This window comes from Stegostoma tigrinum, chromosome 23 (assembly GCF_030684315.1).
Source record: "Stegostoma tigrinum isolate sSteTig4 chromosome 23, sSteTig4.hap1, whole genome shotgun sequence".
Lineage (NCBI taxonomy): Eukaryota > Metazoa > Chordata > Chondrichthyes > Orectolobiformes > Stegostomatidae > Stegostoma > Stegostoma tigrinum.
In genome coordinates this window covers 7,738,096-7,758,217 of record NC_081376.1, presented here as the reverse complement: position 1 = coordinate 7,758,217, position 20,122 = coordinate 7,738,096, and the positions used below count along the sequence as shown (strand labels likewise).

General features: G+C 40.4%; 1 protein-coding gene across 4 annotated transcripts in view; it reads right to left on the bottom strand.

Moving 5' to 3' along the window:
• ift70 (intraflagellar transport 70) overlaps nt 1-19,902 on the bottom strand; it is a 67,960-nt gene extending 48,058 nt beyond the window's left edge. For all 4 annotated transcript variants that reach the window (XM_048552640.2, XM_048552641.2, XM_048552642.2 and 1 more), the window contains exons 1-6: nt 19,705-19,902; nt 10,423-10,488; nt 8,988-9,197; nt 6,969-7,025; nt 4,110-4,245; nt 2,698-2,802 (exon numbers count right to left, since the gene is read on the bottom strand). In XM_048552640.2, the coding sequence (XP_048408597.2) occupies nt 2,698-2,802; nt 4,110-4,245; nt 6,969-7,025; nt 8,988-9,197; nt 10,423-10,488; nt 19,705-19,758 (628 nt within the window). In that variant the 5' untranslated portion in view covers nt 19,759-19,902. The remainder of the gene's footprint in view (nt 1-2,697; nt 2,803-4,109; nt 4,246-6,968; nt 7,026-8,987; nt 9,198-10,422; nt 10,489-19,704) is intronic.
• Between the last annotated feature and the right edge of the window lie 220 nt (nt 19,903-20,122).

The following is a 20,122-nucleotide window of genomic DNA, read 5'->3' as shown; positions in this document are numbered from 1 at the left end:
TAGGTGATTTGAAATAGATATTTAAGGTAATTCAAGGTTATTTAAGGTTAAGATACCTCAGGTTTAGAGAGAATTCAGACAGATATTTCCACTTGTGAGTGAAACTAGGACTGGGGACCATAAACACGATACATTTATTTTAAAAATCCTGCAGGAGTTTAAGGACTTATGTTTGGCTTAGTCTGGTTAAATGTGGAGCTTTCCTACTGAAAGGAAAGTGAAGGCACATAATATAGAAGCATTAAGTGAGAAATTACATTAACACAACAAAGAAATAAATTGATGGAAATGTTGACTGAAAAGGTTGCAAGGAGGTTCATATAGAGTACAATCACCAACATGAGCCTTTCGGTCAATAGCCGGTTTCTGTGCTGAAAATGCTACGTATGTCTAAACCCAAGCAATTAATAATTCAGCAATACAAAAGCATGATAACTTAAACAAATTTTTCTAAACCTACAGAAGAATCATAAAGCAGTTTATACCATGGTAATAAGACTGGAAACCAAACATCCTTTTAAGAGCTGAGACCATAAAAGATAGTTAGAAATTAAATTGTTTTAAATTACATTAAATTTTTTTCACAGCATACAGGCATCATTGGCAAGACAAGCATTTATGCCTCTTCCTGATTGCCCAGGAAATGGTGGTGGTGAGCCGCCTTCATGAACCAGTGTATTTAAAAAGAGTTCAGTGCTGATAAAGATGGAGTTACAGGATTTTGAACTAGTGACAGTGAAGAAACAGTGATATTGTTTCATATCAGGAGAATGTGTGATTTGGAAAGAAACTTGCAGGCAAAGGTACTTTCACCAACCTCCTTCCTTTGTCCTTGTAGGTGGTACTGGTTGTACATTTGGAGAGTGCTGTTGCAGGAGCCTTGCTTAGTTGCTGCAGTGTATCTTGTAGATGGTACACACTGTTCCCATGGTGGTAGAGGAAGTGAATGCTGAGAATGGTGGAAGGGGTGCCCATCAAGTGGGCTGGCTTTTTTAAAAATATATTCATTCATGGGGCATGGATGTCACTAGTCAGGCCAGTATTTACTGCCCATGCCCAATTACCCACAGTCAATCACATTAATATGGGTCTGGAGTCACATGTAGGCAAGACAGGGTGCTTGATGTTGTCTGGTTTCTGAAGTCTTGTTGAAGCTGCACTTCCCCAGGCCAGTGGGGTATATCCCATCACCCTGCTGAGTTGTGCCTTACAGATAATGGACAGGCTTTAGGGAGTTGGGTTGAATCACTGCAACCAGAATTCCCAGCCCCTGATGTGGTCATAGTATTTATATTGCTGGTTCAGTTCAGTTTCTGGTCAATAGTAACCCTTGGGATTAGAATAGGGAGGGAATTCAATGGTAAAACCATTGAATGATAAAAGAAGATGGTTAGGTTCCCTCTTCTTGGAAACGACTATTACCTGGCATTTGTGTGGCATGAATGTTACTTGTCATGCCAAGCCCAAACATTTCCAGGAATCGTTACATATGGATAAGTGCTGTTTCTGTACCTCTGGAGTTGCAAAGGTGCTGAATATTATGCAAACAACAGCGAACATCCCCATTTCTGACCTTATTTTGGAGGGAAGATCACTGATCAGAAAGCCGAATTTGGTTGGTTCTGGGGACACTAGCTCAAGGAACTGTCCCAGCAACATTTCAGGCTGAGAGGATTAGTTTCCACGAAACACAAGGACGCTCCTTTGTGCTATAGTCAATACAAAGTGTCACCATTGATTTTCATGGACTCTAGTTTAACTCCAACACCTTGATGCCACACTGATTCAAATGGTGGAGCTACCAGTTCAGGAACACCTTGCATTTGTGGTCTTCTTATAGCTTGCTGCTCCTCCAATCACAGGCTGTTTCTCATGTCTATGCAGCATGCACGCGAGTGAACTTTTGGTGAGTGAAAGAGCAGCCCCAAGAGGGTCTCTTCATTCTGTACACGGGGACAGCTTTTTCTCAGTTTGGTTATCCCTACGTTTGGATCTTCCTAGTAGTTTTGGAGGCTTTCAGGGCAAATTTATCCTGCACTGCCACACACTCCCCTACCCTCTGTGTATTTTGAGCTCTGTGTTGAACAGTCATTCTCATGTCATCCCTTGACAATTCTTGAACCAAAGCTGTAGATCAGAATCCAAGTGGCCCGAACTAAGCATCAATGAGCAGGTACTGCCGAATAAGTCTCTCTTAATAGGACTATGGATGACAGCTTCCATCCTGTGCAAGTTTCCACACAGTCAGAGTTGTAGCTTTACTAGAAAAGCTTGGAATCGGATGCAGTTAGTTCTAGAGCACAAGCTTTCAGTACTATTGTCAATATCAGTGGAACTTCGTCCTCCTTCATTGAGTTGTTTAATTGCTCATCACCATTCACAACTGATTGTGGCAAAACTGTATAACTTTGATGTGATTCACTGACTGTGTAATTGCTTACCTTAGTTTATCACTTTTTGCTATCTGCTTTTTGGAAAGCACGTAGTCCAGTGCTGTAACTTCACAAAGTGAACTCATTTGTATTTATGGTGCTACACTTGGCATGGCCTCCTGCACACTTCACTGAACCGGGGTTGATCCCCACTCTGCCATTACCACCAAGCCTGGGGATATGCTGGACTGAGGTTACCTATATTTTAATTTATAAATTTTAGTGATCACAACAATCAAGAATGAATGTGAATAAAGCATCTTGCCTGGATGTTCCCTGATCCCTCGCTCTATTATTTCTGCAATGTATTTCAGAGCGGGTGCATACTGTTTCATGCTGTAATAACACAGGGCAATATTGTAGGTCAAATCTGAAAGAAAGCACAGTGAGACATTTGAATAAAATCAGACTATATCTCGAAGTTGCAAGCTGCAGCCTGCTTTAAACACTGTAGCTATCTAATCCAATACAATTAAAATTAGTAGTGTGAAAATCTTGGGAGTATGATGAGAGTGGTAATTTCAAAGTTTACTCTTTTTTTAAGGATTAACTTCTCTCTAACACTAATTTCTTTTAAACATTTTCTATTTAGATAGGGAAAATTTTTAAGATATAGGAGTCGGAGGCCATTCAATCCATTGTATCTGCACCGACCCTCCGAAGCACATCTCACCCAGACTCACCTCATCTCCATAATGCCGCACATATTTTATTTCTACCATGCTAATCCACCTGGACTGCACATCCCCTAGATACTACACAACAATTTTGCATGACCAACCCACCTAATCTGAACATCTTTGGCCCATTTTAGGATTTCACTATGTTTAAGCTAAAGTTTCTCTCAGGTTTGTTAGGAATGGAATCGAAAGTAATTGAGGGGAAGTGGGAATGTGGAATTCAAAGTACAAACAAATTTTACTGAATAGTGAAGCAGGCTCAAGGAGCAAAATTATCTATTTCATCTCCTTCTTATTTTCATGAGCAATGATCAGGGAAATTCTGTGTTAAAAATCAATGGTTGGTTACTTAAAAGACTCAAACCAGAATGAATATTATATTCTAGTATGCTATGAATTTCAGTCATTTTAGGATATGATAAAAATGGTTGCATTTTATAAGCAGTACTTTTATTTTTACAAGATAACTCAAAACTAATTTTCTTTATTTTGCTTTAACGAGTAAATAGGAAATATTTAAACCAAAGCTACACAATTACCGGAATTCATAAAACTGTCCAGTAGCATTTAGCTTTGGGAGAAATAGAATAAAAAAAATTGAAAAAAACATCAGTCACCAGAAGACACATAATTAAGGTGACAAGAAAAGCCCGAGGTGACATGAGGAAACAGCATTCTTTTAAAATAGTATGTTGTTGCATCTTGAATACACTGCTTCAAAAGTTATGGAAGAGATTCACCAAAATATTTGCAAAGGAATTGGATAAATACTGAAAGGGAAAAGACACAAGGTCATAAGGAAAGAGGATAGGGATTAATTGAATAACTCTACCTCAGAGCTGGTACAGACATGATGAACTGAATGCCAATCTTCTGTGCTGTACTATTCCACAGGAGTCAAAAAAAAATGTGGTAAGGGCTTCAAAAAAAAATTGACGAAAGAAAAGCTTGATAAATACTCAGTCACCCATCAAATTTTGCATTTTGGACAGTTTACCTGGTTTGTAGCCTACAACCTGCATAGCTGTGATAAATTTCTTGCAGGCCTCTTCGTAGTGTCCTTCCTTGTACAGCAGACATCCTAGATTAATCTCGGTGTCTGGATCATCAGTAGTTTGCTGCTCTACAAGGCTCTGTAAAAATACATTTAGTTACACTGCATTCTACAAACATAAAGAAAAATATGTTTTAGAAATAACAATTCAAGAACCATGAATAATTGTATCACTTGCAACTTCCTTCTAATCAAAAAACAAACAAACAAACTGTTGCTTTATGATTAATTGAATTGAAATTGCTCTTTTAAAATAGTGTCAACCAAAAGTTACACTGTATTAACAGAGAAACGATCTGCTTGATCGGGCAGATAGGCGATGAAGAGTTTGTCCTCCACTTGAGCAGGTGTTTCTGTACAATGTGTTCAGTCTATCACCATTTTATTTCCATGATATCTTGCTTAACCCATTCTTAATATAAAAGATGTTGTAAGTGCAAATATGGAAACTGTTAGAAATACTCAAACTTGAATGAGAGAAACAGTGATGTTTGCTTTTAATTTTATTTTCTGTCTTTTATAAAATAAAGATTCTCACCACCAAATTAACCAATTGACAAACCCAATCCACCAGAAGCAGTTCATAATAACAAAATACTGAAAAGGATAAATCAAAATAGAGTCAATGGAGAAAAACGCACCTCAGCCCTGTGGTGCCCACCTCCCTACAGAAGTAAGGAGGGTGCTGGTGGATAACCCATGCTCCTCCTCCAAGGATATCCAGGCATGGACATAAATTGCAGGTAACAGGCAAGAACTCAATTTCTTTTTATTAGTATCCAAATTACAAAAACTCAGCTCATTTTCCTATTTTGAAGCACCCAACACCAAATCACCTGGATAACTAACTCGCAAATAACTAGCACTGCCCACTACAGACGGTGTCACAAAAAGTGAAAACGATGAAGGAGGGGACTAAATCGAAATGGAATTTGAGAGAGAAATAATGCACCTCGTAGTGGCCACCTCCCTATACATGGTCTCTCTTTTTTTTTAAATAGACTCACTACCAAATCAACCAGTCTGCCCCTGATCAGCAGTGTGTGTAACTTGTTTGTTTAATTAGTAAAGAAGTCAGTTCTCTCATTCTGCATCAGAACTAAGCTAATATAAGATACTTTAAATCAACTTGTTCAGACATAATTTCACACACCTCTACTGGGTTTCCTGGCTCAGAGGTAGGGCCACTGCCACTGCACCACAAGAACAATGCAGTGGCATTAACACTTTGCCACCAGTACATAAATATCACCTGCTCTCAAATCAACTCTGAGGCTGTACTGATTGAGCCCCAAAGCGACCTGCATTCTCATGTTCCACCTTACTCTCCTCCTTAAAAACACTTTTAAAAGCCTACTCATTTGATGAAACTTTTCATTATCTGACCTTGAATCACCATACTCTAACTGCTGACACCATGTGAAATCCTCATTCACTAAATGATACCAAAGGAAGTCACACAGGCCCAAACAAATCGCAAGAACAGTACTAACTGAATCAGAATGTTATTAGTCGCTCTAACTCAAGTCAGTCTATCACAATCGGACATCAAGGTCCTCTAATGAGACTGTGGGTATTGTGTGTGCTGTTTCTGAGACAGCCAGGCATCTGTGCAAGTGAGAACTCTGGAAATGAACTGCAAGTGGGATTATTTCTGCCTGAAAGGTAGTCCTTGTTTCATTGCAAGTATAAATAATGGACCTGTGCTTGCTTGAGTGTTTTTTATGGCAAGGGAGTAGGGGAAATAATTGGATGTGCAGGAAGCACTCCCCCAAGAGTCGCATTGACAACATATGCAAACATGGCTGGTGTCATTTTGTTTTATAAGTGCCTTTATGAAGCACCTTCAGCTATTTAGTCACACGAGTCAACAGCTAAACATTGTTGGTAAACAGCTAGACTGACCTGTTTAATTGGTCTATGCTTGTCAACTCCTTTGCAATTTTTTTTTTACGTGAGAGCACTTTTAAAATTGACTTTCCACTGCCTGTGTGCCAAAGAAAATGGGTCCAAATATTCCAGTTCTAAGCAGTTAAGTGACCAGCTTTGCAGATATAGCCTGATCCATTCAAACTAAATCTTAAATTAATGAGACATCACATCAACACAACATAAGTTATATCTGGCAAAGCTTAACTAAAAAAACACCTTGAAAAATCTTCCTCTTTGATGTAGTTATTGGTCACCCATCTTATCCTCTTGCTGAATCAGAATCTATTGTCATTATATCTATTTATAACATGCCATAGAATTCTCTAACTAAAAACCCTCCAATGTATACATCGATTTAGCAGATTCTACCAAGGAAACCTATATTACTGGCACAACTTGAATGGAAATTCTAGTCTTTAATGTGAAGAAGAAAAGCCCAAGAAATGTTATAAACAGATATAATGAGAATAGAATCTGAATCAGCAAGAAGTTAGGGGTGTTGACTAAAACTAGAGAGTTGGTGTTGAGAAAAGGTTCAGAGAGAGGGGGAGAGGTGCAGAAGCAGCAGTTCTACTAGGGAGATCTAATCAGGAGAAAGGATATTTTGGGAGGGAATACAGAAAAAGACCATAGAAACTGACTAGGACATAAGAACATAATCATCTTCTCATGAACTACCTGTGAATGCAGATTGATTGCTCGTTGATTACTGTACATTACTTGCAGTTTAACGTGGGCAACACAAACTTCAACACAATCACAGTGTGCAAAATTAATTTACATTATATTAGGCATATGATCAAGTTAAACATCTAGATTTGCTTTAAACTGTGGGCATTTGAAAGTTAAATAGAATGAATCTATCCTTACCTTTGCTCCAGAAAGGTCTTCTTCTCCATATTTAATTGCAGCTTGTAACTTTAATACCTGGTTAAGAAATCAGAATTATTTTATTTATCACTGTACTTTTCTTGAGAAAATCAGTTTTGTACCTGAAAATTTGAACTATTAATGATGCTAAACACAGTTTATCATGCAGTTTACACCTGACTGAACTGCATTTTTTGAGGATTAATCCTGAAATCAGCAAGACCAGGACAAAAAGATGCAGATTTCTGGCACAAATCAATTTTCTGCAACAGCTTCATTCACTTTTTTATATGTTTTTGAGGAGGGTCTAATAATTAATTTGGTTCATTTGTGCATGGATAGTAAAAGGCTCATTTTTAAAGTTTCTGAACACGTTTTTCTTTAACTTGAGAGAGTGACACTGCTATAACTAGCAAATTTTTAAAAGCAATTTTCAATAAGTTAAAACCAAGTATTAGCAAGAGCTGGAGGGGCATCAGCTTATTTTTGGAATTGACCACTTACAATATAATAACCAAATGCCTAAGAAATATATTTTAAGGATTTTCAAAAAATTACATTCAGAATGTTGCCTAATTTCAGACAATTTTAATCAATCTGTTCAGGGATGTTATTATGCAACTCTAAATGAGGTGGGAGTTGAACCCAGGCCTCTTAGCTCAGAGGTAGGGACACTATTGCTCTGCCATAAGAGTTCCTTTGCTTTTTAAGCTGCAGAGACCCATTTTATTGCTTCATGGTAGAATGTCTGACAGATGATAGGCAATTCAGTTTGAAGGGAAACTGAAGAGAAAATAAAATACTTCCTGAATTGTTTTGCACTTGTATTGCCAATTGAACCCAAAACAGAAATGCTCCACCACTGATCTTAAAGATTCTGCAGCTTAGTCTGAATGGATAGTTTTTGTTTAGTTTGAAGAGCAAGGCGCTGCTGAAAGGAAATGTAAAATTATTTGAGTGAAAGGGGGACGAAGGAACAAAGAGAAGCATTAGCCAATTTTATTGCATTGTGATTGGTGAACATTTTGTGACATTTCCAGGCTTCTACTTTTGTTAACTTTTTATAAATAATACATTTTCAGCCCAAAGACTGAATTACAATGTGAGTTATTGTGAAAAATTCCTACTAAGAATAAGTAATTAGGTTAAAATATGCAAATAAATAACAATCATTTTGGGGCTCTTGTGATGCAGTGGTAGTGTTCTTTCTTCTGGGTCAGGTGATTCAAGTCCAACCTGGCTCGGAGTTATGACATAACACTTCGGAACAGGTGATTAAAAATAATTTATAACAATCATGTGATACTGAAACTAGAAAAACCAAATCAGCTGGCAATAGAAGTGGTGAGCAGGATATTAAAAGATAGGAAATCCTGAATTAAAATTATTTAAATCAAAATTAAAAATCAATAGAGCCATTGCTATATTACAGGTGCTGAAGTACATATAAATATACTTCAAAAACTTGTTTTTCTTCAAGAATCCACAGCGTGACTGCATTGGATGTTGAAACAGTATGAGAAACCTTACTTAAAATAAAAAGAGTAACTATATTCTGCAAATGCTAATGGAATCAAAGAGCTTTATTTGACATTCTGGAGTGTAGATACTCCAATCGTTGAAAAAAGTCAAATTCAACTGGAGTTATTAACTCCATATTACAGTTTCAAAGAAATTAGATCAAGGCATCTTTTCTTAGAACCATAATTCATCTGTTTTTATTTTGTCATGGAGTCTTCTCTTAGAGTGGCGAGAATCAAATAGTTGAGTTGTACCTCAGTAATTAGGATAAGCATGAGATAAAGAATTACAGAACAAAGTTGTTCTTCACAACAGCATGGCTAATGATGATATATTTTTATTATATGGTTAATTACTCTATACGAGGTCTGATAATACTATTTTACATAAATTTCCTCTCGAATCAGGCAAAATACAGATTTGAATTTCCCAATAAAATAACAGCTTTCTAAAAGATACAAGTTGTAAACATATAGTTTGATGCACGTCTAATCTTACCTTAGTTTGATAAACTGGATTATCTATGAGAAAGGTTGCTTTCATTGCTTCCGCATACATGCATGCCTTGTAAAGGGATTGTGCATGATAGAGTTTGTAGTCATCCACTTCTGGATGGATCTGTACCAATTGCTCATAGCAGTCTGCAGCACTGGAAAAATCTTGCATCTGGAAGTAGCAGTAACCCAGTAGCGAGAGTGCTGCCCGGGACTGGAAACAAGTTATTTATAAAGGAGGAAGCAAAAGTGCATATCAATGTTTAGCAATAATAACAATAATTTTGTACAACCAAAATATCTTATTTGAACAATATATTTTCAAACTCTAACAGCCAATACATGTCATTAGTTGTAATGTTTTAATTTAAGCTTGATGAACTGAGCATCAAGATACTGATCTATCAATCTGAAGGACAGTCATATTAGACTTGAAATGTTAATTCTATTTCGCTCTCCACAGAGGCTATTAGACCTGCCATGTTTCTCCAGCACTTTCTGTTTTTACTCCCTGCATTTGCAGTTTTTTTTCCTTATTCACTAATCTATCATTGACAAATTTAGAAAAACAAGCTTATGCTGTGTTTTTGTTCCATGAATACACAAGGTAAAGATCTAGCAACAAACCTATACAACAGAAGCATGTAATTTCTCAGAAAAAGCAGCCGACACTGACAGAATTCAAACATTGCAATATCTCAGACTTTGGTAAAATCTTCCAGCACAGAAAGAGGCAATTTGTCCTGTTGTGCCTCTGCCGGCTCTTTAAAAAACAGTCACGCTTAGTCTCAATACCCTGCTTTTTTTTGCCCATACTCATTAAGTTTGACATCGGCAAGTAGTTATCCAACTCCACTTTAAAATTATCTCTGAAGTCAGCTTCCATTGCCTTTTCAATTAGAGAATTTTGGATTCTGACAATTGACAGCAAAGAAATTCTTGTCTCCTCTCTGGATGTTTTGACAATGACTTAAAACTGATACTAGTAGAAACTGGCCTACTCACCAGAGGAATTTCCTCTTCCCATCTATCCTACTGAAATATGTGATCATCTTGAAAAACTCTATTAAGTAACTTCTTAACCTTAATTGTTACAAGGAGAGCCCCACGACAAGTTTTCATCCCACTGCAAGTTCTGGTAAACTTCCTTAGGACTTTTCCCTTTATAACTTTATAGAAACATAAAGAGATTAATAAAATTGCAAACCATTGACAACTAATGTCATAGCTTCTGGATCTTTCAGCCACAGTACTGAACTCAGATGTTCTGCATCATTGCAAATGGAGGGCAAAGGAGGCTCACTGAGATTATTACATTGTCAGAAATTTGTTTTCAACATTGGTAACACTCATTTTTCTTCAAATTAGATGTACATCTAGTTAAGTTTTGAAAATAAATATAACCATCGTGAACTAAAACAAGACAAATTCGAAGTTACTTTTGAATGTTTCTGAAGTTCATTATTGAGTACATGAATGGCTTCTCCATATCTTGCATCTCGAATCTGAAAAATTAAAATATGCCATTAGAGATATCAGCAGTAGAAATGCTTGCCATAATGAGCAGATACAGAACAAGCCACTGCCTAAGACCACTTAGATGTCATGTCAATTATTAAGTAAAATAGATTTACAGAATGCAATGATTTTCTGCAACACTGGAGAACAATTTAGTGCTTTTAACAAACTAATAGGAAACAAAACTTCTATTCTCTTTTGTAAAAGCATTTTCATCTCGATACCGTGCCCACAGGAGACACGAGTCTGCCAACATAAGCAATATTTCAAAATTAGTTCCAGTTAATGAATATATATTTCAAATAAAATGCTACTGACAGCTGTAAAATGAGCACTAAGGAAGGAAGTTAGAAAGGCAAATTACTGCCAAAAAATGTTTGCAAAGTAGAATTTTAGGTTAGAAAAGGAAAAATAGAGGTAAATAAAAATAAAATCATAGTATTACTGGAAAGAGTGTGGAATAAACATTTAAAAATACATACAAATGTTATCTCATAATCAAAAAATCATAGTGCATAAAAAGAACCATTCATCCCATTCTGCAGAAGGCTATCTATTGGCAAAAGTGCTAATTAGTCCCATTTTCTTTCTCATTTGCCCTGCCCCTTTAAATATTACTTTCTAATTATAAATCCACTTCCTTTCCGAAAGTTACTATTCAATCTGCTCCCAACATACTTTCAGCAGTTCATGCCAGAGAACTAAATTTCCTTATCTCTTCCTTGGTGTCTTTGTCACTTATGTTACTGTTCCTCTGATGACTGTGCTTCTTGCTAGTGAAATTACATTTCTAGCTAATCTCTTAAAGCAATCACTTTGATTATCTAAATAATTTCTTCTTAACCTACTCTGTTCTGTAGAGAACAATTCCAGTTTTCCAGCCTCTCCACATAACTGGACTTAACTCAAGGTCTTGTTATAATCTTTTTAAAGTTTTGGCAAAGATCTGTAGCTCGGCTTGTGGATGAGGTTGTTGATTTGCTCGCTGAGCTGGCTAGTTCTCATTCAGACATGTTAGGTGGAGCCTCTGATGAAGCAATGTTACTCCACTCTGCTTGGAATTTATACTATCCAATTCGTTATGGTGATTAGTATCATTTGTGGTTTTGTATATGGGGTCCAATTCTGTATGTTTGTTGATGCATTATGGGTGGAGAACCATGCCTCTAGGAATTCCTGTGCATGTCTATGTTTGGCTTAGGCTTATATGGTTACCTTGTCCCAGTTAAACTGATGACCTTCGTTTCCTGTGTGTACCAATATTAAATTGAGTTTGTTGTGCCATTTTGCTGCTAGTTGATATTCATATATTCTGTTGGCTAGTTTCCTTCCTGTCTGTCCAATGTAATGTTTGTAGCAGTCATTGCATGGTATTTTATAGCCCACATTGGTTCTGCATGTTGTGCAAATGGGGTCTTTAATCCTTGTAAGCGTTTGTTGTAAAGGAGCTGTGGGCTTGTGGGCCATCATGATTTCTAGTGTCTTAGGAGTCTTGTTGTCAGTTCCAATATGTTCCTGATGTAGGGCAATGTGGCCAGTATATTAGGGCACACTGTGTCCTGTTGCTGCTGTCTGTTTAGTAGACATCTGGAGATGAAGTTGCGGGGATGGGTACTCTTCCTCTTTGCGGTGTAGTTCCAGAGTGTTTCAGTGTGTCCTAGCCCGTTTGAATAGTGTCCTAATGTGGCTTTGTTTGTGGACGTTGGGGTGGTTGCTGTGGAAGTTGAGGATTTGCTCCTTACGGGTTGCTTTTCTGGAAATTGAGGTTTGGAACTCCCTGTTTGTCAAATCGTTCTACTGTAACATGCAGAAACGGAAGTTGACTGTTGTTTTCTTCTTCCCTCATGAATTTAATACATGCAAATATGCTGTTAATGAGATGGTGGGTCTCCTCCAATTTGTTGCATTTGATAATGACAAATGTGTCGTCTATGTACCAGATCCACAGTTTAGGTTGAATTGGGGGGGGGGGGGGTGGAGGGGTGCGCATGGTGTGTTCTAGTCTTCTGCAATGAGCCCTGAGATGGGTGACCCCATTGGTGTACCGTTAATCTGTTATTATATCTGTCCATTAAAGACGAAGTGTGTGGTGAGGCAGAGGTCTAGTAATTTAAATATGTTGTCATTGCTGATGGGCTGCTGGTCTGCGCTGCTGTTTTCTCTAGTAATGTAGCCACTGTTTCTTTGGCTGGTGGTATATTGATTGATATCAATAAAGCTGTGATGTCAAATCACACATGGATAAGAAACCTATCCTGCAGACAACTCACATAAACTGAGAAAGCTGTCCTGTTATGTGGACTAAACTATAACCACAAAGATGTGAACAGACAGACTCCATGTCCGCCCTGGAGACTACATTAAAAGAGAACAGACACACGGATGCAATCAACAAGCCATTAGGCAAACTACAATCCTGACACTACACAGAAGGAACAAAGATGACAACCTGAACACAGAGTGAAAAGCACTACATAAACTCAAGAAAGACAAGAAACGTCCTAATCCTACCAGCAGACAAAGGGTCCATGACTATCACTATGAACAAACCAGACTACGTTGAGAAAACACAGGAACTGCTTGCAGATACAACCACTTACTAACAAGTGGCGATAAACCCAAAACCACAGCTAGGAATTAGGATCATCCAGACACTGAAGAGACTAAAGGATGCAGGGCAAACTTCATGAGAATGAAACCAGAAGGTATGAACAACCCCACGTTTCCAAGGACTTCCTAAAGTACACAAACCAGACATCCCCCTCAGGCCCATGGTTTCCCTACCAGGCACACCGTCACACGAACTGACCAAGGGCCTACAACAGAGACTAAACACCTAGTTGATGGAACACCCCATTCTATCCATTCCACCCAAGACTTTCTCAATACCCTTGAGAACATAAAAATCAGCGACAATGAGATTATGGTATCCTTTGACGTCACAGCTTTATCCACATCAATCAACATTCCAAAAGCAAAAGAAATACTGGCCACAATACTAGAGGAAACAGCAACGCTGTCCAGCAGCTCCATCAGTAATGACAACATACTTAAACTACCAGCCCCATGCCTCACCACATGCTTCGTCTTTTATGGACAGGTATACAAACAGGTTAACGGTACACCAACAGCGTCACACATCTCAGGGCTCATTGCAGAAGCATTCATACAAAGACTAGAACACACCACCCTTTCCTGCATTCAACCTAAACTGTGGATCCGGTACACAGACGACACATTTGTCATTATTAAACACAACAAATTGGAACAGCCTCACCTCCTCATCAACAGCGTATTTGCAGGGATTAAATTCACAATCAACTTCTGTTTCTGGATGTTAAAGTAGAGCAATTGACAAACAGGGAGTTCCGAACCTCTGAACACAGAACAGCAACACATAAGGATCCAGTCCTCAACTTCCACAGTAACCACCCCAACGTCCACAAACAAAGCTACATTAGGCCACAATTTAAACAGGCCAGGACACACTGCGACATTCTGGAACTACACAGCAAACGGGAAGAGTACCTATACGAAATCCTCGCAATAAATGATAATCCTGCAACTTCATCCACCGATGCCTACTAAATAGAAAACAACAGGACACAGTATGCCCCAACACACTGGCCACACTGCCCTACTTCAAAAACATACTGAAACTGACAACAAGATTCTAAGACCACTCGGAATCATGGTGGCCCACAAGCCCAAAGCCACTCTACGACAAACACTTACAAGGATTAAAGACTCCATTCCCACAACATGCAGAACCAATGTAGTTTACAAAATACCATGCACTGACTGCCACAAACTTTACATCCGACAGACAGGATGGAAACTAGCCAGCAGAATACTTGAACATCAACTAGCAGCAAAATGGTATGACGAACTCTCCTTAATATCGCTAAACACAGACAATGAAGGCCATCAGTTTAATTGGGACAAGGTAACCAAATTATCCCATAGACACGCATGGGAATTCCTAGAGGCATGGTTCTCCATCAGTAATGCAAACAGCAAACATATAGAATTGGACCCCATATACAAACCCATTCAGATTGAAACCAGAAACGACACTACTTACTATAACAGATTGGTCAGTATAAATTCCAAACAGAGTACAATAACATTGTTTTATCGGAGGCCTCACTGATGATGTGACCTAGCATAGTGACACAACATCTGAACGAGAACAAGCCAGTTCAGCAAGCAAGTCAACAACCTCATAATCTTTTTAAATTGGTACACAAAATTGGGCACAGTACCCTAGGTTAGATTAAATGTGCATTTTTTTTCTACTCAGCTTACAAAGCCATACGTCTTTTTAAAAGCTTCTGAATCTGCCCTGTTATCTTCATGCTTTTCTCTTTGTAAACACCCTGGATCTCTACACCTGCATCCTGTTTAAATTATATAATTTCTTTTAAGTTGCCTCTCATCATCTTTCCTTCAAATATGTCTTCATTTACACTTGTCCAAAAACTTATCTGCCATGTATTTGTTCACTTCACCATTCTATCCTGAAGAATGTTACATTTCCGACCTCCTTATTCTATTTAAAAAGAACATTCATGTGACATAGGCATTGTTTGATAGGCTAGTTTATATCACCCATCTCTAATTACCAGATAGTAGTTAAGAGTCATCCACATTGTTGTTCAACTGAACTCACAGGCCAGATAACTTAAAGGTGGCACATTTTCTTCCTTTAAGAACTTTAATGAGATAGATAGGTTTTGATAGCAATTTGTATGATTGCTATTAAAGTTAGCTTTTTATTCCAGATTTTCATTCAGATTTCACCACCTGCCACACTGTGATAAGAACCCATGTCAGCAGAACATAAGTCTTCGGTTCTGGATTACTAGCTCAATGACATTACCACTACACCAATGCCTTCTTGCAAGCTTTGGAATCGATTACCCATATGCTCATGTCCACATTAAAGGAGTAGTGATCTTAAAACCAGGGGAACACCATAGTTTAACCTCCTCCAATAATTTTTTTTGTCTGAGCCAATGTTGCAGTCATGTCACCTCTGCTATTGAAATGCAAAGGGTTCAGTTTTGCTATTTTTTGAATACACCACATCAACAGAACCACTTTAATCAGTCCTCTTCATTAGTCAAGCAAAGAACTCAAATCAACTTAGGCACAACTTGTCTTTAATAATTCCACATTTATTGAAATCAGAGTAAATTTATAAAACTAAAGAGAAGCCATTAGACGAATCGTGTCCCATGATGGTTGATGGAGAGCTACCCAAACCTAGCCTGTACTGGGTCTATATTCCTGCACATCAAAGTAGAACATTGTGAGCTTTTCAAATGTTGGGAAGAGGGTCTGCCTGCTGCATCCTTTCAGGCAGAGTTCTAGTTTACTATTGTTTCCTGAATTAAAACTGTTTTCTCATCTTCCCAATATTTCTTAAACCAATGACTTTAAATCTATGTTCCCTGATATTTGACACCACCACCCCCAGGATAAATGGGTTGTTACTACTTACTCTAGATAGGCACTTCATTACTTTATATCCCCAACTGAGGTCATTCTTCAGTCTCTTCTGTTTCACAAGTAGTAACACCAACCTATACACTCTTTCCTAATGGTTAAAAATTCCAAACCCTGGCAATATTCTCATTAATTTCCTCTGCACCCTCTCCAGTCCAATCAGATTCTAGTGGTGACGAGAACTGCACATAGTACACAAACTGTGCTCTCAGTAGTATTAGATTTAGCTCAAGCATAACTTCCTGCACATATAGTTAATAGCTCAGAAAATATGTAAAATGCACTTGCCAGGCTTATCAAACTGTGTTGCTAATGTTAAGGATCTGTGGACACACACTCCAAAATTCCTCTGTTTCTCCACACTGTGCAGTATCCTCACAGTTATTCTGTTTCCCTTCTTTTTGTGAATTTGCAAATGTCTTATTCAATGCTTCACTGAAAGGAATTCCATTATCCACTTTTTTGACAGACTGACCAGGCCATCTTTGGTATCCTGCAGGCTACAGCTTTCCTTCTCACCATCAGTAATATGGCCAATGAATGCACTGCCTCCAGACTTTACCACATTCTTATATTTGAGTCCAAGACCACAAATCACAATAAGCACAGATCAGCAATATCGATGGAGAGAACAAACAAGCATAGAGTAACAAAGGTGTGGCTACATTAAGCTCTGAAGGAATTACCATCAAGACAGAGATTAGTTAACCAAGTTGCTTAGACTCACAGCAATATTGCTGAGTCTTCTGAATGTTTCTAACATATTGTGTTCAATAAATATCTCCAAATTGACAACACTTGGATACTATTGCATACATACAAGACAGCACCATCTAATTCAGACCTGACACCAGATCTAAAACAGAACAAAGGAACTCTAGATGCTGGAAATCTGAAACAGAAACCAAAATTGCTCTACAAACTTAACAGGTCTGGCAGCATCTGTGGAGAGAAAACAGAATTAACATTTTGACTCGTGACCATTTTTCAGTCCAATCTGAAGGAGGGTCACCGGACTCGAAACGTTATCTATATTTTCTCTCCACGGATGCTGCCAGGCCTGTGAGTTTGTGCAACAATTTCTGTTTGTGTTTCAGATCGGAAAGCATGTTGTTTCTGACTGTGACTGGCCCTTTTTCGGTTATTGCTCTTTATCCACTACACGTGAAATACCTGATGCTCTCTGTCCACTGCAAACTCTGCCTACTGGGCATGGATGATCAGCGTCTCCTGTCCACTGCATATAGTGTGCCCAATGCCCCTGCCCACTGGGAATGGACTGATTGATGCTCTCTGCTCACTGAATCTGGCCTGACTAATGAGCCCTAACTTATGTATGAACTGATTAATGTTCCCCACCCACTGAGTACGGCCTAACCAATGCTTGCTGCTCAATGGGCACGAACTGCTCGATGGCCTCTGTTCGCAGGGTACAGACTGACCATTACCCCCTACTCACTGGGTTACAGACTGACCATTGAGCCCTACGCACTAGGTGAGAGAATGCCAACTGATACCCTACCCACTGGGTTATAGACTGACTATTGCCCCCTACTTATTAGGTTACACACTGACCACTGGCCCCTACCTACTGGGTTACAGACTGACTACTGGCCCCATACTCACTGGGTTACAGACTGACCACCGGCCCCTATGCACTGGGTTACAGACTGACCATTGATCCCTACCCACTGGGTCACAGACTGGCCAGTGCCCCATACTCAATGGGTTACAGACTGACCGTTGCCCCTACCCACTGGGTTACAGACTGACCATTGCCCCCTACCCACTGGGTTACAGACTGACCGTTGCCCCCTACCCACTAGGTTAAAGATTGACCACTGGCCCCTACCCACTGGGTTACAGGCTGACCAGTGCCCCTACCCACTGGGCTACAGACTGACCAGTGATCCCTACTCATTGGGTATAGACTGATCATTGCCCCCTGTCCACTAGGTTACAGACTGACCACTGGCCCCTACCCATTAGGTTACAGACTGACCATGGCCCCCTCTGCCCTCACTGGGTTACAGATAGAACACTGCCCCCTATTCACTGGGGACAGACTGACCATTGACCCCCACCCACCGGGCTACATACCGAATACTGACCACCACCCACTGGGGACAGACCGACCACTGCCCCCTACCCATTGGGTTACAGACTGACCGTTGCCCCCGACCCACTGGGTTACAGACTGACCGTTGCCCCCTACCCACTGGGTTACAGGCTGACCGTTGCCCCCTACCCACTGGGGTTACAGACTGACCATTGCCCCTACCCACTGGGTTACAGACTGACCATTGCTCCCGACTCACTGGGTTACAGACTGACCGCTGCCCCCTACTCACTGGGTTACAGACTGACCGTTGCTCCCTATCCACTGGGATACAGACTGACTGTTGCCCCCAACCCACTGGGTTTCAGACTGACCGTTGCCCCGTACTCAATGGGTTACAGACTGACCGTTGCCCCTGACCCACTAGGTTACAGATTGATCACTGGCCCCTACCCACTAGGTTACAGACTGACCGTTGCCCCTACCCACTGGGTTACAGGCTGACCATTGCCCCTACCCACTGGGTTACAGACTGACCATTGCCCCCGACTCACTGGGTTACAGACTGACCGCTGCCCCCTACTCACTGGGTTACAGACTGACCGTTGCTCCCTATCCACTGGGATACAGACTGAACGTTGTCCCCTACTCACTGGGTTTCAGACTGACCATTGCCCCCAACCCACTGGGTTTCAGACTGACTGTTGCCCCCTACCCACTGGGTTACAGGCTGACCGTTGCCCCCTACCCACTGGGGTTACAGACTGACCATTGTCCCCTCCCCACTAGGTTACAGATTGACCACTGGCCCCTACCCACTAGGTTACAGACTGACCGTTGCCCCTACCCACTGGGTTACAGGCTGACCATTGCCCCCGACTCACTGGGTTACAGACTGACCGCTGCCCCCTACTCACTGGGTTACAGACTGACCGTTGCTCCCTATCCACTAGGATACAGACTGAACGTTGTCCCCTACTCACTGGGTTTCAGACTGACCATTGCCCCCAACCCACTGGGTTTCAGACTGACTGTTGCCCCCTACCCACTGGGGACAGACTGATCATTGACCCCCACCCACTGGGTTACATACTGAATATTGACCCCCCACCCACCGGGGACAGACCGACCATTGTCCCCTACCCACTGGGTTACAGACTGACCGTTGCCCCCTACCCACTGGGTTACAGACTGACCGTTGCTCCCTACCCACTGGGTTACAAACTGACCATTGCCCCATACTCAATGGGTCACAGACTGAACTTTTCCCCCTACCCACTGGGTTGCAGACTGACCGTTACCCCCTACCCACTGGGTTACAGACTGATCGTTACCCCCTACCCACTGGGTTACAGACTGACGGTTACCCCCTACCCACTGGGTTGCAGACTGACCATTACCCATACTCACTGGGTTACAGACTGACGGTTACCCCCTACCCACTGGGTTGCAGACTGACCATTACCCATACTCACTGGGTTGCAGACTGACACTGGCCCCTACCCACTGGGTTACAGACTGACCGTTGCCCCCTACCCACTGGGTTACAGACTGACCGTTGCCCCCTACCCACTGGGTTATAGACTGACCGTTGTCCCCTGGGCACAGACTGAGAAGCTGGTATTGAACTGACCAGTTTATAGATGGTTGTAGTGTATTCCCCGTCCTTTATCTGAACCAGAGCCATTTGGATGAGACGCTGCCCGGAATCACCAGAGTCCGGAATAAAAAAGGGTAGAAATGGATTTCATGTAAAATCCCATCAATTCTCCGACAAATAAAAACAACGGCTCAGAGGCAGCACCTCCGTGATCGTGGAAACCAACCGGAAATGAAGATAGAACGGGAAATACCACACTGGTTACCATGGTGAGTGAACCAGTGTGGCCGCCAGCTTTCTTATTGGCACTGTTTATTCTTCACTCCTATGACAGTTTGAATGCTGGGCGCCATCTTTACTACTGGCATAGTTTGTGTTTTCCCACCATTCACAGTGAGATACACACACGCATAAATATTGAAACAATAGAGACTAACTACTGGAAGCTTAT